Below are 24576 nucleotides of genomic sequence, written 5' to 3'. Positions count from 1 at the left end.
TGAATAATATGCAATACAGCCACATCTGGACTGCACATATGGTTTGTTCTGTGAATTGCTACCAGTGTTTTTGAAATAATTAAGACATGCATTAATATAAAAAGGCAAGTTTCCCAACCTGTGTTATTAGGAATCATGAATTATTCAAAGGAAAGATATTGTAAATATATATTTACAATATTTAATTTATGTATTCCAGTCAACATGAGTAATGAGAACAGACAGCTAACCTATATTTTCCGGTTTGGATGCACTGGTACAATGCTGAGATATTTGGCCGTTAAAACCTGAGATATTTGGCCAACAAAACCTGAGGAGAACACTGCTGCTACTACAAATAATAATGTCACTTCCAACATCAAATTAGGTCCCTGCTAGATGTTCAGGTAAAGCCATGATAGGATCTGATGTACGAGCCACATATGTATGCAGGAGGCATGACTGTAGGATCCACCATCAGATCTGATCAAGCCTTATTGCTAGTACAGGGACAGCCTGTGTCACCTGCTAGACTCCCAGCCATGGCAGCACATGGGACACTGCCCCAGCTGCAAACAGCACTGGGATACCCCCCACAGCTGGAAGCCCCATCAGCTTATGGGGCTCCCAGTCACAGGGAGTAGTTGGCCACTCGTTCAATGAATGGGACAGGAAAAATTCACAAAAGTACACAATATTTGTAGAACAAGTTTGTGGCTTATTCCTAGTTTTATTAGGTCATTAACTGTTTGAAAGTGTGGCTGGATCACAACTTAAGAAGTGGTTAACCAGCTACTCACGTCTGAAGTGTAACAAGTATATGAGGCCTTAAAAATACATTCTTCACTTTTTTGTAAAAAAACAAAAAGTGTGTGTGTGTGTGTGTGTGTGTGTGTGTGTGTGTGTGTGTGTGTGTGTGTGTGTGTGAGCACGTGCACACACACCTTTAAATACAAAAAGGACCACAGGTCCCTTTCAAAGAAATCCACCTTTCAATAACCAAGTAGTAATTCACATTACAGTACAGTTCCTGCCAGTGAAACTTTTTGCAACAAAAGATTTTGCAAGTTACAGCAGGACGATGTAAAGGAGAGTTACCATTTGGATTTAACAGAGTAAGAGCTTTAGAGTTAGTATAAACCTACTGGACCTATGGCTAGACAGCTGGTACTATACCTGAATACCTGAAGTGCTTGTTGTGGAGCTATAGACATACCTTATACCATAATACACATAATATACATTTACCAAGATTAAAACTGTTGGCTAGATCCTAAAAAGGATTTAGATGCCTATAGTGCGGGGTAGGTGAAGTCCAGCCCGTGGGCCAGACAGGACCTGCGGCAGACTCCATTTCCAAACAGCCCCTGCCTGCATTGTTCTGGTAGGTCTCCCTGGAGACCCCAGGAGCAGCAGGACCATGACAGCGCAGGGACAGCATCTCCATCTGATCAGCCTGAGCAGCACTGGCAGGGAATGTGGCTGGATGGGGAGCTGCTCCAGGACCAGGGCCTGGATTTTGTGGCAGTGACAGCACAAGCGAAAGCCAGGACAGAACTGCAATCCACTGCCCCAGGATTGTGCAGGAAGCAGATCACAGCTGTGCCCCAGCTCCAACCCACACTGTCACCACCACAAAATCCCAGCCCCAACCCTGCCCAGCCATGTGCCCTGCCAGCATGCTGCTTGGGCTGGTCTCTATGGAGAACTTGACCCCACGCTGTCACAGCCCCACTGCTCCTGGGGTCTCAATGGAGGCCTGGTGGAGTGACATGAGAAGAGGCTGCTGGGAAACAGACTCCAGATCCTGGCTGGATCTGCCATTTTGCTATAGTGCAACTTCAGTGCTTAAATGGTGGTTTGTTAGCCCCCATCCAGCTAAAATCCATAAAATGCCCTACTTGATGCCTAGTTTGCACAAGTGTAAAAAGTCGAATTTGGACACAGCTAAGCAATTCTGCACACACCACCTGCCCAACCCTTCCTAAGTCATTCCAGGGGTTTCACCTGATATCTATAAAAATACTAATCTAACACACCAGTAAGAATTCCTACAAAACAGTGACAACTACAGTGAGGGGGAAGAGGTAATCCTGACCCTGACTATTTAAAATGCCCAGAGATTACAATATTTGAATGAGTCTCCCATTCCTGGGCAATCCATGTTCAGTTTCCTCTTCAGCCTAAGGGGTTTCATTCCTGTCATTCCCACTTCCTACAGGAGTACTTAAATCACAAGACTAGAAACTATTCTGGGTTGAAACTGTGCAGAAAGGAATTCAAGGAAATCATGGCAGAAGTGAGCTGCATGGTGGCTCCTTTAATCTTGCAGTTGCAACCATGCGTCCCCCTCCCACTGGTGATTGGTGGAGGGGCCCCACTGCCTGACACTTCCTCCTGATCAGCAGGGAGGCAAAAACCAGTTTTAAATGTGGCACAGTTTTTGCCTCCTGCTGCCGATTGGCTGAGGGCCCCCAGCAGTCCCACTGCTTAATGCAGACTGGCGAGGAGGCAAAAAACGAAGTTTTTGCCTCCCCACCAATCAGGAGCAAGCAGTAAGTGGCAGGGACCCTCCTCTAATCAGTGGCAGGGTGGCACGCAGGGAAAACTTCAAGATTAAAGGAGCAACACAACACTTTTGCCACTATTTCGGTAGGTCCCTATTCATGAGGACAGAGAACACACAGCAAGTGCATGACTAATTGGGTCAAGATACTCCCCCAAGCAGGGGAAGACAGCAATGTAACTTCAGTGTGGCACAGCACCTTTTGGTGCCTGCCACAAAGCGCTTGGGCAGGCTGCAGACCAGCCTGCAGGTGGGAGTAGACCCAACCAGGCAGTCACATGGGAGCCAAGAGGCAGGTGTACTCATAGGTACCATTCATTCCTTAAAAAAAAAAAAAAAAAAAATCAGCCCTCCAAGTTGAAGTACATGTCTGTCAAGTCAAAAAGATGAATTTTCTTTACTGGAAAAGAAGCAAGTAGACACAGTACTCTAATGGCTCCCAAGATACCATACCAGGAAGTTCCTGCTGCCCTACCCGAGCTGTCTTCTGGGATACTACACTTCCTAGACACCGTTTCCAGGAGGACTTACTCAATGTCACAGAGTTGACCATGACTGGGAAAAAAAAAAAAAAAAAATTACAATGGGTCAGAATGTTTTGACACCATAAATTCCTCTTTGAAAATCACTGGGTTTATCTTATAAATCATGTTTGCACATCTAACAGTGCAAACATTGCATAGGACCCCAACAGCACCATTGCGAGGATTTCAAGACACCCTAGCATGTCACAGTTGAGAATCACTGGCCTACCCCATCATGGAAGATTCTCTTGGAAACCATTTTGTACACTTATGCAAAACAGAGTTCCTTACTCAAGAGTCTTGCTCCTGGTTCAGAAGTATCTTTACAAAATAAATGGCATCCCTAAAGCAGTTATACATCAAGTCAGGGAACAGCAGAAGTATTTCTTTAAAACTTTAAAAAAAAAATGCGAGTTTCCTGTCTAATCATGGACTTTTTAGTACCCATGTTCAACACACACCCTGAAAAGTGGCTCAAAATAGAAGGGAGGCTCATGCTTTTAAGAATTCTATGAATCCCTTGTACCCAATTCTCAGCCTCTTAAATCTGCGCTTTAGGATTTTTGACTCCCCTTAAGTCTCACTCCCTTTCTTCTACTCAACTTCTTTCTGCCTCAGCCTGCTACATCATCTCCACTGTAAAAGTTTCAAGTTCACACTCTGCATGTAGAACTGGAGTCACCTCCTTTCCCAAGCCTCCTCAGATCCCTGCACCTTTGAGAACTGGCACCTTAAAATGGACTGGGCATGGGATGGCTCTCTCCTCAGCCATCTGGGCTGACATCAAATAGCCACACTGAGAAACTTGCCATACTTCTGAACTCAGTACTTTCTGTACTATCTAGTGAACATATTCCTATATGCTCCACTCCTCTGAGACAAGGCATAGGGGTGTTTTTTTTCTAATTACAAAGTAGCTTGAAGGAGAACCATGTATTTAAAACAGGTTGCTCCTGCTTTCTAAACTCTACATAACGTACAGCAGTTTGACTCCCAAAATAAGGTATTACCCATTCTTGTGCAAGCACTTATGATGCACAACAAGCAGCACAGATCTGAAAACTAGATCAAGCCCTGAGGCTGATAAAGACTCTTGAACAGACACAGATTTGTTAATAAAATGACAACCTCTAATTTAAAAAAAAGCTTTCAGTGATCTCTGGAGCCACCTTTAATAGTTCCAGAAGGAGACAGAAATCTGCTCTTTCACAAAACAGAATACAATAAAAACTATTTGTAAATCTTTAACACACTAAACACATTCTATTGAAAGATATAAGAAAGCTACTATGAACTACTGCATTCATTAGTTACCACCACAACATTTACTACCTGTTGGTCTGGTCTGTGAAGAACAGACTGATTTAAGATGATCAATTTTAATGAGGATTTAAAATACCAAAAAGCACCTTCAATTTTAACCTTATTTTGTTTGCATTTATACTTTTTACTTCTTTAAAGAAATGTTGATTCTCATAGGTTGGTAACCATTAAAGTATATCCATTTGTAACCACCGTATTTTCTCATATACAACATGCATCTCCCCCTGCCCACATACACACACAAAATAATTTAAAAAAAATAAAATCAACCCCGCAAAATTGGGGTGCATTTCTTAAACAGGGAATTTGATTTTCTGCCCAGGGCAGAAGCACCCTGCTTTGGTCCTGCTCCACAGTGCAGCATCTGTAGCGTTACTATTTATCTGAGGGAGTCAATTGGACATCTGAGGGAGTCAAATGACTTAATGTTCATTGTCCCTCACTTCATAGGTGTTAATAGTATTCTCTGCTTTTCAGTTATCTTCCTGTTTCACTAATCCACATAACCTTTCTTCAGACATTTTTGCTGTCTGCTAGCTGTTTCTGGTTTCTCTCCTCCTATTTCATAGTCCTGAAAACCCTTTAGCACCTTTCAAAAATCACAGATCCACCCATGGAGACGAATCTTCAGTAGCAGGTTTCAGCTTTGGTTAAGCAGAAAAGGGAGGGTGCATCACCTGAAAAATTAGGCTCTGACCCTGTTATATGCAGCAGTAGCTCTACAAAAATCTCTTTCTTCATTCTGCCTTTCGAAAATAAGGTGCATATATATTCTGGAGTGTGTTGTATGCAAGAATATGGTACATGTGGCCTTTACTTCATACAGTAAATTCAGTACTTCCTTTTGTTTCTCTCCCCCATCCTGACCCCTGTAACAGGAAGGATACAGTTCTTTACAGATATATTTTAAAACTTATAAAAATGTAACATACATTTATTCAGATTCATTTTATTAAAAAATGGTAAACAACATTTCTTATTTAATTAGATTAGCTTTTTACACAGGATGTGTGCCAGTCTCTACTTAAGCAGATATTTAAAGTTCATTAAAATGCACAAAAAACATTACAGCTGTTTTTATTAGTAAAATAAAATTACCTTAATGGAGGGATAATGAGAAAAAAAGTTAATTAAAACATGTTTTGCATTTAAAACTGAATGATTAAACATAGAAAGTACCTGTATATACCAAAATGAACTAATTGTTTCTGTTAAGATTTTAAAGTCATTCCATTTTACCCTTGAGCATTTAGTTTTAGGTGAGGATTGAAAGAAGAAAAACAAGTTTTTCTTCCTATTTAAACTGTATATTTGTTTCTCAACCTTCAACAAATCATTTAGTCAAGAGAGCTAGAGCAAGCAAACTAAAAGATGCTTTCTGCAACTGCAGAAGAGTCTGCCATCAACAACTGGTTAAACACTTCAACAACGCCTGGTTCAGAGTGCTTGGCCAGTGACTGCCATTAGTTCAGCAGTCTGACTTGCTTTAAAGTTTTAGCATCAGATGTGTACTACTTCAATATATTTTAATCATAATTTAAAGCAATGCTTACTGATTATAGTAAAGTTAGGCCTTGATATAGGTTTTTTGTTTTTTTAAAACTATCCTAGAAACTACCCAAAGGATTTTAAACCCTGTTATACCCCTGCAGAGCCTCCTTGCATATGTACATCAGATTACAAAGAAAGAAGCAGGGGGGCTCTGCTCCCAGACACGGCTGCCTCATCTACATGAACCAAGCATAGAGAGCAAAGAGCACAGCAGCAAGCCTGTCCCCAAATGCTCTGGCAAACACAGAGGAAGCAACTCAGGAAGATAGTAGTGGCCAACTGGCACAAGCTGAGAAATTTGCTTCTTCCCTAACTTCTGGGAGAATGCAGGAGGAAAAGATTCACTCCCACCTGAGGCAGGCTACGGGTAAAAGGGGCAATAAAAACACAATAGCTTTGAGGCACTGCAGTTAGATTCATCCATTTATAATTAAGGGTTGGAAGGGACCTTGTCGATCACTAGGGCCAGTTCTCCTGCACTAGACAGGCACAGACTACTGGGGTCAAGTGACCCCAGCAAGGTGACTGTCCAGTCTCCTTTTGAAGACTTCCAGGGTAGGTGACTACACTACCACTGGAGGGAGTTTATTCCACAGTCTGGAAACCCTGACTCTGAAGGAGTTTTTCCTGGAATTGAACCTGAAGCAGCCTTCCAGGAGTTTGTATCCATTGCTCTTGGTCTTCCCCAGGGGCATCCTGGTGAACAGCTGTTCACCAAGTTCTTGATGTACTCCCCTGATTTAGAGGTAAGCTTATTAGAATGGCAGAGCTGACTAGGGAGGGAGCAGCACCTCCCCATTCTAACAGGGTAGTGGCCTCAGCCCCGGTCTCCAAGGAGCACTGACGGAGCCCCCGTAATGGGACCCCTGAGCAAAGCCCTGGCTCATGGGAGAAATTGGGGACCCTCAATTGGGTTCCAGGAGGGAGACCCCAAATACCTGTTACGGTGGGAACTCAAGGGCATACCAGTGCACTCCTGAACACCGGAGCTGCACTAAATGTATTCGGGAGGAAATGGGACCTAAATCAGGAAAATGGGTACATGTTTCCCAACTGAAACTGTTTAAGGGGGCAGAATAGATCTAACCCTGAATCTAGCCTTGTTAATAGGATTCCTTGTGTCATGAGGAGAGCATCCCAGTGACCCAGCTTGGAGAAAAGAAAAAAGAAAAAAAAGTGAGCCACCAACCACCTGAACCTTGAGAAACAGGGTAACCAGTCTTTAATCCTGCCGGCCACCCTTCTTGGCTAGCAGGAAGGAACGGCTCTGAGCTGTTGGAAAATACGCATCAGATAGGCTCATCAGTGCCTACCCCGATGTTGAGGCAGGAAAAGGCCAAAAAATCCTTAACCTAGGATGGCCACCCTCCTGTAGGCAACTGCTCCACTTTTTCACTATAAAAGAAAAGCACCCAAAGAATGGAAAATGCTGTGTGCACTGCCACTGCACGTCAGCATTGCACTTTGTAAATATGAGTAATCAGCCACTGCAAGGAGTCTTCCTTGGCAGGTTTGTGTGTGTTTGTTTTCTTTTGCAGAAACCACAGTGTAGTCAAAGGTGACCAACAAACCATGAGGCCTCACTACTATCAGCAGCATCTTCCTTATCACAGCCATGGCAAAAATTGTCTGGTCTGTTTGGGTTGTCTTGTTATATGTTTTGTGTTTGTTTGTTTTAAGTTGTCAATTGAAATACATATGATATCATAAAAATATAATAAGAGTAATTGGTAATACCTCCTCTAAAAATTGGACCTGTCTGTGGATCCCAGACCAGAACACTTCCGTCCGATTGGACTGGAAAGTTGTTCTGATATTTGAAACAAGGGCAGCAATTCTCAAAAAGTTTTATATTCCACTTGGTTAGCAAAAGGATATTTATTAAGGGTCATGTGTACTTTGTTTTTTGGGTTTTGTTTTGTTTTTATTTTTTCTCTGTACTTCTCTTAAGGATTTAAATGCTATTTAGAATATCAGTATAACAAGATGTGTGTAAAAAACTGCATTCAAAGTCATATTTTAATAAGCAAAGAGACAACTATACCATTGTAACTGTTCAAATCAACCTCGTTATGTTATTTTCTCTCTCCACCCCCCAAGGCTTTTCTCTGTCAATATCTTTTAACTGCCTAAGTTTTGTTTTAACTTCAAACCAGCTGAAGATGACACCTCCTATCTATATAGCTGAACAATGGTGTTCAAACAGTATAGTGACATCACCCTTGTGTAAGGCCGATGTCAAGGGGGGGAATAATGTAGCAGAAACCCCTTTTCCTCTTGCCTGCAGTTGCTCTCCCCTACTTGGATATGTTTTTCCTCTTCTACCTTTCCTTCCTTCCTTCCTCTTTCTTTCACTTTAAGATAAGGAATTGTGTTTTAAAATTTGTATGTGTGCATTTTGTATCTCCCCTTGTATTTTGGTATTTTTATCTATTTGTGTGCCATGGCATTTGTAGCTTATATTTTATACTCCTCACCTTTCATCTTTCAACTGAATGTATTTAGTTTCATAAGTAAGTTATACATTGTAACAATGTTAACAAAGACAGGAATCAAACTGTCCTTCCCTGTATCAGGCTGGCCCCTGAAAGAGCGAGTGAATCAGTGATTGAATGTGTAACATGGAAGCAGACAGCAATTAACACCTGGGAAGCTGCAGATCAACCAAGGGAAGAACTCAATAGAAGACAATGTAACAACCGGGAAATCTCTAAACCTCACTGATCAAGGGCTAGAAGCCCTGGCCTGAGTTTATCAACACAGGGGACCAACTTTTGGGCTGAATATCTCCAGATCGACCGCTCCCAGAGCCCTATTCAAAATTCATCAATGGACTCCCAAACCTGCACGTACATGCAGACGACCCCTGGGGCTGACAGATGCCGTCCAGTAGCCACCGAGGGGGCGGGGGAGCGGGAAGTCCCACGAGGGTCAACGACCCCTGAATTGGGCAAACCTGAAAACTGGGGAGTCACCAAAGTCTGCCAGGGACAGATAAAAGGCAGTGAAAAGTGACCCTCGGTGGCGCCCTCTTCATCTCCAACTCGACCAGACCTGTCCAGCCAGAAGGACCAGCCGGCGACCCCCTTCTGGAAGATAACACCACGCTGAAAGAAGCCTCAACGACAGACTCCAGCGCTTGTAGGATAGGTATACCTGACTCTGTAGCCTGCTACTGTGTGCATGTGTGTGTGGACCAGCCCCAAGGTTTATGATTTAACTCATTACAGTGTTTCAATCTGCCTAATAAACTAGAATTTTAAGGATCCCGAGTTGGACATTCGTAGCCAACAGTCCCACATCATCTCCCCTACTAATGGCCCTGATCCTGTTGAAGTCAGGATTTTTGAAGTCCAGGACTTCAATCCTGCTAGTTGATTTGTCAACCTTGTGATGGATAGTGAACCTGATGAGCTCATGGTCGCTGTTGCTCAGGCTACCCTCAGTGTTCAAGCCACACACCAGTTCATCTCCTTTGGCCAAGACCATGTCTAGGAGAATGGTACCTCTGGTTGGCATTTGCACTTCCTAAGTCAGAAAGAGCTCCTCGATTACAGTTAAAAAGCTACATGACCAATCTGACCTAGCCGAGTGTTCCTCCCAATCTATATCCAGATAATTGAAGTCGCCCATGACAACCAAGTCCCTTGATTGCATAATATCTGTCAGTTCTTCACAGAACTCCAGATCAAGCTCCTCCCCTTCTTGGTTTGATGGCCTATAGTAAACAATCACAATTAGGTCTCTCTCACCTCGCCCCCCGCCCGAAAGTTATTGCCTATACAAACTCTATAGAGATACAGCAGTGTTACCATCAGATTTTTGTACCTCTGTGCAATGTGCAGTGAGGGCAGTGGTGCAGGGCTGTGCCCCTCAAAGCAGCTGCAGGAGCTAGAGGCATGTTACCAGGGTAGCGGGGGGGGGAGGAGCTTGCACCAGCAAGGAATCCCCATGCAGCCCCACTGTTTCCAGCCGCAATGGGTTGCGCCCGCTGGCTCCGGAGGCCCCAGGGGAGGAAAACAGGGTGGGAGCTCGAGCCTTCAGCCTGCACCTGCCCCAGGTACAGATCTGAAGGGGCACAGGTCTATCCTGCCCCCCGGTACTGTGCACGGGAGTGGGGAACTGCCCCCCCCCAACAGATAAGCCACCCACAGCCATGTTCTTCTCCCGCCTAGGGTCCTAGAGCTATGCACTGCAGCCCCAGGTCCAAAGCCCCACCCAACTGGGCAGCAGCCTCAGCCTGCGCCTGCCCCAGGTACAGATCTGGGAGGCACGGGTCCCCTCTGCCCCCTGGGAGTACGTGCAGCAGCAGGGAGCCGCCCTGCCCGAGCCCACAGCAGTGGGGGGAGCAGAAGCAAGGGGCTACAGACCTGGGTCCATACCCCTGGCATCTAGGGGCCCCCTCCAGCAAGGCTGGGAGAGCAGGGGCTGTGGATGGGGGAAAGGGGCACCAGCGGGGGGGGGGAGCTTTAATTTTAATAATGGATTTGGGGGGTTTTAGCAGAGAATTTGTCATTTTTTAAATCAGGGAAAACCAGGATCCCTGCTGATAATGTAGTACAATGTACTGTTCCATTTTAAAATGTCACAAGGATATAACTCATTGTTAAGACAAGGTGAATAGTAAAATGAGTTGTCAGCAATTTTTTTCCAAGGCATTATACCAATATTAGTCCAAAAAGTTATTTACATAGTAACTTTTACCACCTATATTAAAAAAAAAAATACATTAATAAATCATATAAACTACTGCATGAATCAAATTATAAAATTAGTGTGAAGATATTACAGTCCTATGCACAAGTGCTCACACACTGCTTAGCAACACAGCTCCTGCCCTATGTACTACTTAAGGTATCTTGGAAGGTAGGACAAGATCTCTCCTAAATAATTTACATGGTGTTCAGTACGTGGTTTATTTATTTATTTTTTAAATTAAGGAATCATTCTTGATGTCTTCTGAAGAGTAGCAAACAAACTACAAAACAACTATCCTAGAAATTACTCAAAGGGTTTTAAACTATCCTAGAAACTACTATGCATAACAGGGTAAAAATACACATGCAGAGCCTCCTTTCGTATGTATATCAGCATAAGATTTGATAAAAAAAAATTACTGATTGTATTCATATGGCTTAACATTAGACTTGAGAAAAAGGTTTCAGAATTATTAAGAAATGTGTAGCAAAAATTCATACTTCTGGACACACTGAATGGAAAACAAATAAGCAATGCCAAATTGTAGGTTAGTACTTGTGTCCATTTCTTATATATACAGTAACAATGGTAATCAAGTATTTTATTCAACTTACAGCCTTCCCTTTCAAATTCCAATTTCTCTATTATGGGCAATGGGGTGTCCCTCAACATTTTTTCATTCATTTGATTTACTGTATTCTATTACATTTATACTTCGCTTCTGGTTCCTAGTACAGTTCATTCTTGGCGATCCAAAACCCTTTCGAAACTAATTGAAAGGCTGTTCCAATAACTAAATTTGTTCAGATAAGTGAAACTATGGCATCTTGTGAATGATTACACATGCTAACATGTGCTGCAGAATGTAAAACCATATCACATTAGAGATGTTAAATACAGTAAACCTAAAAAAAGAACTGTGCATTATACAATAACAACAGTTGCAAGTTAGTAAAGATATTCACAGGTTTGAATAACTAAGGATGTACTGTAACTATGGTCAGAAGGAGCTCTTCTTTGAGCATTATTGAAAATGTTGTTTATTCATTAAATCCAGTCGAGTTAACCTTCTAATCCTGAAGTTTGTGTTTTGAGTTAAAGAGAAACTTGAAATCACATTAATAAATCAAGTCTGGTTGCAATTTTACTAGAGGAGAAAGAGACTCTTTGTCTTATCATATTTTTTTTCAATAGTAGAACTGACAATTTTTTCTCTTTTTGGGTGAAGCTATTTAAAATGTTGGCAAGTGTGAAGTAGCTGGGGGCTTTGGATTCCTGCTTTCTGCAGCTTCCACTTTCCCCAGCTTTTTCTGGCAATGAAGAATTTTTTTCTAGAAACATATCATTTTAATTATAAATTACCCCAAAAACATAAATGGAATTTAATTGGTTACAAGGCTGCATTTTTAACACAATCAAGGGATCGTTTCAAGAAATTTACGCATAATTTATTACTTCTGGATAAACTGTGCACTTGAATCCTACAGGCAAATAACAAACTGATTAGTAAGTGTAATAAAGTAATTTATTTGTCTGACAAGTGGAAGTGCAGTAACCTATTTGATCAATTGCCATTTTAAAGAACACTAAAACTTCATACACTTATGCTATCTATGTGGTATGCAGAAGAACACAGTGTAGCATTCCATTATTCCTTTTTCTATTTGTGATTTATTGTGAAGCTTCTACCCGGTTTTGTATTTTTTCTATATAATGCAAAAGAAAAATTACTTTTTGTATTGACAGACTAAAAAATTGTTCTTCCTTTAATTATGATGAGACTCTGATTACTGAAAAGTTGCAACTTCCCTCCATCCAGACTTTTCTTATGCAAGATAACCACAGATACCAAGTTTGAGATGGGGATTCTTGGCTACCCAATGAATAGGTCCCTCAAAATCCTGTGGAGCTCTCACATGAAGACATATGTCCACCCTCCCTCCCCACCACCCCCGTCTGGGGAGTTTGCCAGCTTCTGTTACAGAAATAGCAAATATCCAACCTGAAGTTCCTTTCAGGTCCTCATACTCAGCAGCCCTAAAAAGGTACTTGTCATAGCCAAGAGCTTTGGGAGTCAAATACTCTGCTGGCATATCTTCACTCCATTCAATGGATCTGTGCCAGTAGAGAACACCACTGTTTATCATCTGTCCCTAGCATGGAAAGAACTTTTTAGAAGCATATAAAAGTTGAATGAATGAGTGGAATCAAACAGCTACTCTTCTGTGCTCCTCCAAACAAGGGGGACCACTTGGTATCCAAAGAACACCTGATAAGGCATCAACAATAAAATAAGAGACATTCAATAGAAGCATATAAAAGTTGAATGAATGAGTGGAGTCAAACAGCTACTCTTCTATGCTCCTCCAAACAAGGGGGACCACTTGGTATCCAAAGAACACCTGATAAGGCATCAACAATAAAATAAGAGACATTCAAAAAGGAAGACCATGTCAGACAAGGGAAAACAAAATAGCCACCTGGACAAAATCATAATGTAGGAATGTGAACTATAGATCTATACATGGTGAAGTAATTACTACTGTTGATGATCAGCCAGACCATACTGATTGATGGAAAATAAATGTCGATTGACTTTGTCCTCCATCCAGCTTATTAAGGAAGATAATACAGCTATATTGTGCATCTTAAAGAAAATTAGCAGAAAAGGGCAGCGGGAAAATCCACTGCATCACATACAATTCTACATACTTAATCTACCATATAGGAAGTTACTTACTTTTAGTTTTAAGTATAGGCGGGGTGAGGGGAGTGGAGGAAATCCACCCCCCGCAAACAAACAAAAATTTCTACCAATACATAAACACAAAGGGAGTAGTAATCCAATTTCAATTTTATATACAAAATAGATACATTTATTTTATATAAAAAAAAAAAAACCTCACACTATCAAAAGTCTCTCTTAAAATCAGATTCACAAAAAGGACAGATAGTTGAAAGACACTGATAGTGAACAAGTGCCGTGGACATATTTCCTGATAAATCAGAAAGGACAAATGGAAATGTCAGGCTTCCAAATACTTTAAAATTCACCATATAACCAGTAGAAACAAGATACTCTGTTTTATTCAATTTTACTATAACAAAGCAGAACTACAAAGATACAAGACAATCAGTCTTGACTTTAATGTATTTAGATATGCAAATATGCTCTGGGAACCCTAACATAATTTAATTTTTACAATTAAATATTCTAACAGATGGCTCATTCCATTCCTACATGTACAAATACCATTATTTCCTAACAGAAGCAGGAAAAATGCCATAACTTGCCCTATAGCCCAATACTCTGTTGCCACAACTTCAAATTCATGTACCAGCTCAAAGCTTTCTTTCCTGGGAGGAGACCAGCCCCAGTGGAGTCTCTTACCATTGTAATATCAAAGCATGGCACCATCATTAACAGATTTCACCTCACAAAATTGGGAGAGACAGAAAATTGCCATTTCCATTTATCAAACAACAAAATGAAGGAGATAACAGATTAAGTGTCTTGCCCAGGAAAGCCTGTGGTTGAGTCAGGAACTGAACTCAACTCCTAAGGCACAGCCCAGTGTCCTATGCTCTAGACCTACTTTCCTACTAGTATCAATTCATCATGGTGGTGATGCTGTAAAACCCTTGCCTCAATACCTGAACCAATGCAGCTTTCAGAAACTCCTCCTTGAAGAAATAGGTCTTCAAGAGACAAGTATCAGTGAGATGTCTCTTGAAGTGTGGTTGCTGCAAAGACTCCAGAAAATGACTCTGCCCTCACAACTGGTAAAGGCCTCAGTGTGAAGTACAGGGCTTCTATTTTACACATTGAGACTAAGCTACGGCTGGGAACTGGAAGAAGAATACCGACACTGCTGAATTTCTTTAATAGTTATAGAATATGCAACTTGTTCTCTGCAGGGAGCAAGAGACAGTTTCATTTCAGTCCCCTGCACAGGGAAGGCTGGTAGCCATATTATTCTCCCTTTCCAAACTACATGTAGGTAATATGGTCTTTATATGCTCACATCACATACAATGAGTGATCCACTAGGGTGACAGTACTTAATCCCAGAAGCAGTGAATGAAAGGGAAGTGAAATGTAAATAAAATGAAGAATGGGAGCCTAGATTTCTCACAGGCTTTATTACAAAATTCTGTTCTTCTCGCACAGATTTAGATAAAGTAGATGCATCTGTACATGTGTTTTACTGTGTTGTAGGCTAATTAGCTCCACAGTAAAGTGTCACCATCTACATGTGAACCAGTATTAGAGCTCAGTAAATTAACTAACTCTGCCATAAGATAGTACTATTCCCGACAGCACTATCTTACAGCAGAATAATCAACTGTGATGATGGTGTGGATGATGACAGTGAGTATCAATTGCACATGGTCAGCCCAGGCACCAGGGGATCAGACTCCTGCCTGCCACCTAGTCACAAAGCTCCACACTTTTGGCACTCGTGTCCCAGTCAGCCCCTCCACCGCCTGACGCTGCCACCCAGAGCCTAGGGCTGACCCCCGCAAGCCTGCTCCATCCCAGCTCAAGCTGCTGCTGTCCCGGGCGTGCATGTAAAAGCTGAGCCCAGAAGCAGTGTACTCTAGCTCAAACAAATCCAGAGTTTATCCCTTCACATTAATTGCACGTGTCAATGCACCCTGTAAAATTTCAATGTTAGGGTTTCAGTTTGCTTTCCTAAACAAGTTATTTGATTTAAACTTATTACTGTTCTCATAACAAAGTTTAAATAAACTTGAAAGTTTAAATTAACTAATATTTATTACCCTCTAACTTCCATTTAAAGGGCATTTTTACTGATAATTCTCTCAGACTAAGATTTTTTTGCAAACATAACACATTTAAAATCAAAGTCTTGATCCTGTAATTGAGTGGACTCCTGCACCCAAATGCAGCTCACAGGAGGTCAGTGAGGTTGCAAAGGGCTGCAGCAATTTGCCTATGGATATTGACTGGACCCTAAGCTTCTAAAGCAAAAGTCCTGAGCCACCCCAACATTTGCAGAAATCAATGACAGTTGAGATCACTAAAAACCTCTCTCAAAATCAGGGAATCACATTCATGGGGAAAAAAAAAAAAAAAAAAGACACAAGGTGGTAAAATGCAGAATTATGAAAAAATTATATTTTGGCGTTTCCCAAGTATGATAAAAATCAATCACCATTGACAGAAAAAGAAAAAATACCGAAACAAAAACACACCAGTCAGAAGGTAACAAAATGCTAATTCTGTATTTAAGTATAAAGTATGTAAGTAAAAAAAATTATCATAGCCATTTTTATAGAAGTGTGGCAACAACATTATTCCTATACTACATTATGCAGGGGGAAAAAAAATACCTTTCAACTGCATTTTCAACATAAAAGTATTCCACCCTCCAAAAAATAAAGTTGAATGGTTTCATTAAATCAGTATCAAGGTTGCAACTGTCCATAAATGTATATACAGTCCATTAAAAGAAGTGAATACCTGCCTGTAAATACATTTGAGCTCTCCGTAAAAAAGTAAGAAACCCTGAAGATCTGTCCTCAGAAAGGACTGAATTCAAGTGTTGATGGACAGAGAGCAAGGCAGCGTCACCTTGCACCTGAATGGGAGCACAGCTTGGAGCCCTACAGGGAGCTCTCCCTCAGGGCTTTGGGGCCCACAGAAGCATCCACAGCACTCCCCTCAGTCACAAGCTGCTACTGCATCCCACTGTTCTCTCAGATAGGCACAGCTGCACGGCAGGGCCGTGCAGCTGATTTGGAGCCGTGGTGCCAGAAGAAGGGGCAAGAGTCGGTGGGTGGGGGGGGTGTATGCCATGAGAGACAGCAAGGCAATTTTGGTGTGGGCTGCGGTCAGGGGTATCTGAGTGTTGGATGAGTAGGGGAGCCCTGGGGTGGAGGCAGCATGGCATAAAAATCACTGCTGCAGTCAAATAAAACCAAAACTATTAGTGGTTTGGGTTTTACATAGTATTCAATAGTTAAGGTTCTCTAAGGTTATGTGCCTGTTCCCTTTTCATGTTTAATAAAACCCCATTTTAGTTTAACATTGCTCATGAGTAGGGAAGTTCATTTACTTTAGAACACACTCTTCAAATTTGTTTTCCCAGATTGCTGGGTGCATCTACATGTGCACCATTGCTGTGTAGTAACAGAAAATTACTGCACAGTACAGCCACGTGCATCTACATGACAACTTATGCCAACTTGGAAGTAAATTTGCTCCCAAATAGTTACTGTGAGGTAAGGCACATGTAGACACCTTACTGAGCAGTAACCCTGTTTGTGTGGGCTCACTTGGGAGTAACATTACTTTAAGTTACTGAGCAGTACAAGTGCACAGTGTAGATATGCCTTCTGAGTAGGGGCTCAAGCCAGATTTAGAAAATTGGTGTTAAACCCCCGAATATGAACGCAAGCAACCCCTATTACTGTCACCTACAGCCTGGCTGAAGGGTTATATTTACATTATGTAGAACATCCAACTTTCAAACTGACATTTGTCAGTAATAAGTTTGCAGACTACCAGTAAAAACAAATGGTCTTGGGTTGGCCACTCTGAACTATGCATTCAAACCCTGTTCATCTTCTTCCTAAGCAAAGTACAGGTCATCTACTTACATTAATGCAGAAAAAGACATTTAAGAACTGATGATTTTCTATTTCCATTTAACTAACATTTATAACATGCTTTCTATAAATCCTAATACAGCATTGAGAAACATCCTGTTTTACCATACCAATGGATTCTACACTGAAGCTGCCAACATCAGCAGCACCCGACAAATGTCAAGACAGTCACAGTCACATAAAAATGATTTTATAATGGTAACAGAAATAATGACCTCCATATCTGTTATTTCCTGGCGTTTAATGACCAGCTGGATTTAGAACTCATGGCTCATTACCTCTTAGAACATAGCTGATTTCTCAGCCATTTATTTCTTAATTATACCCATCAACTGAATCTGACAATTTAGTTATATCAAGGGAAAAATACAACATTGATATATCGTATTTATACTTAATGTTAAACCATTAGCACCTTGTGTAGGCCTCTAAAGAAATACAGCAATATAATAGGAGCAGTGCTTTTACCACTTCTGTAGTATTTGGCTGCTAAGGATGAGATGGACAAGCATGAAAGCTAATCCTTGAAGCTCAAGGGTACAGTTATCATCCATAAATTTCTATAAAGCATGAATCTCTGGAATAGCAAGGCATTACATCAACAGATTTTTACATACAAAAGCCAACAGGATGAATTTTACTTGGTAAATTCTTATTAGGCAGGTTTCTTTGCAGAAATTGCAGATAGTTATATTATTGCTCTAGGATATGAAATTTGTCAAGCAGGTTACCCCAAAGCTGACAACTATGATCCAAAAAAATCACCATTGATGGTACCATGGAAGAACATTAATGAAATTCCTATTTACTTTGAATTACGTAAGAGCTTTACAGAGCTTGGTTGCTGTGCAGTACTTACCCCATGGTCTTTAGCAGCCTTAACTACTTTTAATAGAATATCTTCCTCAATGAATGGCCTCACAGCATCATGGATGATCACTACTTCGGGTTTCTGGAGTGGACAATTGGAAAGCTTGTTCTCTGCAAAGATTTTTAGTCCATTGAAAATTGACCGGTGACGAGTCACTCCGCCTTCTACCACTGTAATCCGTTTGTGACCATATTTCTGAATAATTGACTTCATTGTTTCAATGTGTTCAAGAGACACTACCACAATTATATCCGATATCCAGCTTATTCTGTAAGAAATTGAGAATGGGAAAATATAGTTGTACAAGTCGTCTTCTGTTAGAGAACTTGCTTTTAGATTTTAAACTATTTGTGTAAACGAGAAATTCACTTTACAGTTAATACATTAACACAGTGAAGCAATCCCCCACACTTTCAAGCAGTAGTACTGCTTTGCTGTAGCAAGCGTCTGAACCTGACAAGCCATAGGGGAGGATCTGTAAACTCAGTATGACCCCATTCCCAAAACTTTGAGATTCTGTGAAGGGGGATGCCCAAATATTATCATTGGCAGGGATGGGAACTAACCCTTTAGCAACACCAATAAGCAATCACCTCAACCAACTTAATGAACAGTTCCAATACCCACCTTAACCTGTGCCCCAATGACCTGCCATTTCCATTCACCTACATATACTAGAACCTTCAGCTCAGTGGAGAAAAGCCAAAAAAAAAAAAAAAAAAAATCCCCAAAGAGTCTCTTCATTGGTTCTGGGCAGAAAAAAAAAATACCTTCTTGATCTCACGTCTAGCTTTGGGTTTACTGCTGAGTATACAAGCAAGACCCTCCCGCTCCAGGCACCTGAGAGTTTGTAAGTACTGGGAGGACATAGATGCACTCCAGCCTATGTGCCTAAATTTTGATAACACATGCACAGAGCATGAAGGTCAGGATTAATAACTGCCTACTATTTAAAAAAAAGGAAGAGAAACATAGTGAAACTTAGGACCTACTTGCTAAAATGCCTGAGAAACAATTCCCAGGGAATCTCCCATACACACAAATGCCATCCAAAAAAAGTTCAGTAACCTGCCCACAATAAGGGATAATTTCAAGCAGCATGGAAAGTCCCAGCAACGACCTAGGTTCTTTACTCCTATTATGTCCTGCTACAATTGAGTTATTAACAAGTAAGTTAATACTTCTGATTGGGAACATAAGTATTATATTTAGGGGTTAGACTACACAGCCCCTTCCAGCCATACATTTTATGTGAAGTTTTGTCAAATCTGATTCTCTGAAAGGTAAAGCTTTCGTGTCAATTTTAACATGGTAACAGGTGGTTTTGCACTAAAACAATCAAACCAACCAATCCAAGGATAGGGCACTTAGCCCTCCTTAAGGCCTCATATAGGATTCAACAAGGGCAAGTACAAAGTACTGCACTTGGGATGGAATAATTGCATGGACAAACACAAACAAGAGAATAAGTGGCTAGGCTGCAGAACTGCAGGGAAGGACCTGAATGAGCCAACAGCGTGCTCTTGTTGCTAAAACGTAGAGGTGTACCAATATATCGGTCCATATTGGATTGGCACCAATAAAAGGAAAATATTGCTGTTATTGCCAATTGGCTTTTTTTGGCTGGTATAGTTAGTTATGTTGCTGATAAATGCCACGTGCAGGCACACAACCACATCATGCATGCAGATGGGAATGCAGCCCGGCAGCTTGGAGAGCAGCACCTGGCTGGTAAGTCTGCGGGGGGGAGCATATCGAGGCCCCCACAGTGAGGGAGAGAATGGGGCTGCAGCAGGGGCTGCTCAGGCAGGATGGGGCGGGACACAGTATGTCACAGGCTGTCCAGGGGATGTGGGGATGGGGAGGGAGGCAACTCCCTGCCACTGTGTGCCCCAGGTGAGGCATGGGGCCATGTGCCCCCTGGATTTGTGTGTGGGGCAAGGGTGGGCTGCACCAGCCTCTTCCTGGCAGGGGGGTTGGGCTGGGGCTGCACTTGGGGGAGGCAGCAGTGGTGCTGGGAGGGGAGGCTACAGGGTGGGCTACAGCCACCCTAAAATTCACTGTAGCCCCCATGACCCCCTCTCCCAGTGCTGCCACTGCTCACCTCACTGCTGGCCCACCCCAAGCACAGCTCCAGCCCAGCCCCCTGCCAGGAAGAGGCCAGTGGAGCCCCCAGCAGGCAGCCCGCCCTCAGGCAGTGCCTACCCCAGCCCCAGCCCCACTCCCTCCCTCAATGTGGTGGCCGTGATTTGCTCCCCCGCCACACCCCTTCCCCCCACAGACTTACTTGCCAGATGCTGCTCTCCAAGCTGCCGGGCTGCTTATCAGCTACTAGATAAGTATCACCGAAAAAAATCTTTATCAGTGCACCCCTACTAAAAAGCCAACGGCATACTATATTTTATTAATAGGAGTGTCACCTCCAGATCTAGGGAAACAATTCTTGGTAAGCACTGGTGAGGCCTCATCTGGAGTGCTATGTCTAGTCTTAGGCCCTGCATTTTAAGGATGGGGACAGAGTGGAAAGAGTCAAACACAACAAAAAATTATTAGGGGCCAGGAAGCCAGTCTGATGAGGAAAGGTTGAAAGAACTAAGGTTATTTAGTCTGGAGAAGAGAAGACAGTGGGGATTTGATAGCAGTCTTCAAATACCTGAAGGGCAATTACAGAGAGGATGGAGATCAGCTTTACTCTGTGGCTGTAGAAGACAGGACTAGGAGCAATGGCCTCAGGCTGTAGCAGGGGAAAATACAGGCTGAAGATGAGGAGGAATTTTCTCACTATGAGGGTGGTCAAGAATTCATAGATTCATAGATGTTAGGGCCGGAAGGGACCTCAATAGATCATCAAGTCCGACCCCCTGCATAGGCAGGAAAGAGTGCTGGGTCTAGATGACCCCAGCTAGATACTCATCTAACCTCCACTTGAAGACCCCCAGGGTAGGGGAGAGCACCACCTCCCTTGGGAGCCCGTTCCAGACCTTGGCCACTCGAACTGTGAAGAAGTTCCTCCTAATGTCCAATCTAAATCTGCTCTCTGCTAGCTTGTGGCCATTATTTCTTTTAACCCCCGGGGGTGCCTTGGTGAATAAAAACTCACCGATTCCCTTCTGTGCCCCCGTGATGAACTTATAGGCGGCCACAAGGTCGCCCCTCAACCTTCTCTTGCGAAGGCTGAAAAGGTCCAGGTTCTCTAGTCTCTCCTCGTAGGGCTTGGTCTGCAGGCCCTTAACCATACGAGTGGCCCTTCTCTAGACCGTCTCCAGGTTATCCACATCCCTCTTGAATTGCGGCGCCCAGAATTGCACGCAGTACTCCAACTGCGGTCTGACCAGCGCCTGATAGAGGAGAAGTATCACCTCCTTGGACCTATTGGTCATGCATCTGCTGATGCACGATAAAGTGCCATTAGCTTTTCTGATAGCTTTGTCACACTGCCGACTCATGTTCATCTTGGAGTCCACTAGGACTCCAAGATCCCTTTCCACTTCCATGCCACCCAGCAGGTCATTCCCTAGGCTGTAGGTGTGCTGGACATTTTTCCTCCCTACGTGCAGCACTTTGCATTTTCCTTGCATTGGAACAGCCTACCCAGAAAAGTTGTGGAATCCCCATCCTTGGTAGTTTTCAAGTGCAGGTTAGACAGACACTTGGCTGGGATGGTCCTGCCTTGAGCAGGGGGCTGGAATAAATGACCTTGGGCATGCCAACATGAGACGTTTGATGTGTAGGAGACTAATCACCTGTGCAATTAATGTTGTGCATCTACACATGCACCTCTATTAAGCTGGCATAAACCAAATTATTCTGCAGCAGGATAGTACTTGTTTATTTTACTCTGCAGCAGCACACATGTAGATGCTGCCCTGGCTGGCCAGGCACAAGGGTGCTTCAGTATGAGGGCTGCCTGTTGGCGAGCCCCATGCTGAAGCATCCTCATGCCCCAGCCAGACCCTCCACAGTATGTTGAGCTCAAGGGGGAGCAGCCCTGGGCTCACAGGCTGACCCCCCAGGTCCCCAGCCAGCCAGACCTGCTCCAGCCCTACTCAATGTGCTGTGATCCCAGACACAAATGTAAACCGTGTGCCCAGAGCAATAAGCTCTGGTACAATAATAATTTTAATGAAAACTTTTAAAACTTACTTTTTTTTTCCTTACTTGAAATGGGGAAATAAATAGGAATGCTACTAAAATTCTACAGCAAGTATTTTGACTGTTCTTTAGGAAATGCAAAGCGTACAGGTATCCTTCTCATGTCTCTGCCACATCTGACTATCTTGTTATGCATGCTTCTGCTCATTTACTGTATTTTGCAAGATCTTTCATTGTACATGTGCCTTCAAGTAGCATGCATTGCAGCAGGTGTTGCATAGTCTGAGGCTCTGTGCTGCAGTCACAAGTGGTTGAACCAATGGTATAGCCCCACTTCTTTAATTCCATTAGCGTCCAACTCCAGTATGTTGGCGGTTGAGACATCACCACCTTTGCCATTGTTCATCAGCCCCTGGTAGCAAGGACTTGGCTGCTGGAATGTCTATTTTTTCCCACTGTCAGATATTTTCTTCAGCCTCTTGTTCCACATCTATAGTACAGGTATTCCAAAATGTCCTCAAACTCCTCAGTGCTAAGGCTGTGCAAACACTTTTACGAAACTTGTAATCATGAGATGCCATGGCTTCAAGTTTCATTCCTAACTTCTCACTCATTCCAGTTCATCAAAAGGTTAAGGAACCCTTCAAGTAAATGTTGTCATGGACCAACATTTAGCCATAAAAAAAAACCTTGCATTGTTTTTTTTTTTTAACTCAAAACTAAGGCAAACTAATTGGATACACCTCAATTCCTTACACATTGTGATTCATTTAAATCTAAAAACTAACACAAGAGTCAGGAAGAGCCAACCCATGCTAAAAGAAACCAAAGAGATATCTATTATTCCTTACAAATCACAACTGAATTGTACAAGTCACTGAACAGTGAAAAATCTAAATGTGCTCTGTGCTTGCACTAGTAACAGGCTAATATAGAAACACAGGAATTCCTCATTCTGAGGCCAAGTGAAATGGACTATACTGCAACTGTCATGTGTATAGATGGATGGGAATTTGGGGAGAATATTAAATTCCCCGTTTCATCATCTCATAGTACAACCCAGGGAATCACACAATTACATGCCTGCGTAATTTTGTGCATAAAACATACAACTGCACGTAATCACATAATATTACGTAATTTCCCTCCTGCACTGTGGGGACTGTCCCACGACTGTGAATGGGGCCCCAGTCAGGCCAGGTTGTGGGGCAATCAAAGCCCAGCAGCTCATCCCGGGGCATGGTGTAGAGAAGCCAAGGAGGGGGAACATGCTTCTCCTCTCCCGGCATGCATTCAGCAGCAGAGACTGCCCACCCACTCCCCTGGAGGAGCTGCTGGGCTCTGACTGCCCCATGACTCAGCCCGGCCTCCCCCCTCACTCCCCCCCCCTAGCCCTTTCCCCTCCCGTTTTCTGTAGGCTTTCCTGCGGGGGGGGGGGGCGGTAAGTGTGCATGCACTCAGTCCCCCCCTCCCCCCACAAAAAACCTCTCCCCCTCCAACTATGCATAAGCCCCATGTGCTGGCAGGGAGCCAGCCTGCTCTGCCCCAAAAGGTGCCTAACAGCAGGCTGAACCAGGCTGACTCTGTGCTGCCACATGCAGCCCCCAGGATTTGCCAGAGCTGTGCGCTTGCGGTCCCAAGGGCCTGCTGGCAGCAGGGGCTATGCATGAGGGGGTGGGGGTGTGGCAGGGGCACTGGGCAGAGGAGCCCACACCCACCCATAAACCCCACACATTCCCATATCCACCCACAACCCTCCCACACACACACCCTCCTCTACAATCTCCCCACAAACCCACGCCCCACCTTCACAAACCCCCCCCACACACACCTGACATCTACCCCCAACCACACCCCACACAGAAGTACCTGCATATATTTCTAAAGAAGGTTAAAATAGTGTTTTATTTGTTTTAATTTATAAAAATATAAATGTAATTAATTGTGTATAATTTTGAATTTTTCTGAGCATAATTTTCAGTTTTTCTGTGCATAATTGCAGGTGTATCAGTGACAGCAGAGAATTAGGATGGTGGGTACAGACCAGCTTTTGCAAAGGAGTATAGATGTGTTCATTACTTCCACTCATGCAAAATGCAAGAATGGGGGGGGGTCCACAGGTCCACCTCATCTCACAGAAGAGTGAGTAGATCCATTTCCACTGAGATCAGGTAAAATTGTTCCCAAGATCTTCCTGAAGGGGTGCGGCTATATTTTCAGATGTGTAACAATGCCTGTAAGAGCACAGATTGCCCAGAATGATTACATAAGGAAAAGTCCATACTTTGGAGTCTAAAATGACCTGCCATCAAAAACAACATAAGAATAATTAAAAA

The 24576-nt window shown here is 42.9% G+C and overlaps 1 protein-coding gene across 11 annotated transcripts in view; it reads right to left on the bottom strand.

The window, feature by feature from the left end:
- Positions 1–24576, bottom strand: part of CRPPA (CDP-L-ribitol pyrophosphorylase A) — a 222658-nt gene that overhangs the window by 190808 nt on the left and 7274 nt on the right. For all 11 annotated transcript variants that reach the window (XR_009462635.1, XM_059728956.1, XM_059728955.1 and 8 more), the window contains exon 2: positions 18137–18416. Coding sequence is in view for 10 of the 11 variants with exons in the window: in XM_059728956.1 (XP_059584939.1) it covers positions 18137–18416 (280 nt within the window). In the remaining variant the exon portion in view is untranslated. The remainder of the gene's footprint in view (positions 1–18136; positions 18417–24576) is intronic.

The sequence above is a fragment of the Alligator mississippiensis genome, chromosome 5 (genome assembly GCF_030867095.1).
Source record: "Alligator mississippiensis isolate rAllMis1 chromosome 5, rAllMis1, whole genome shotgun sequence".
NCBI lineage: Eukaryota > Metazoa > Chordata > Crocodylia > Alligatoridae > Alligator > Alligator mississippiensis.
This window is presented reverse-complemented; position numbering and strand designations above follow the sequence as displayed.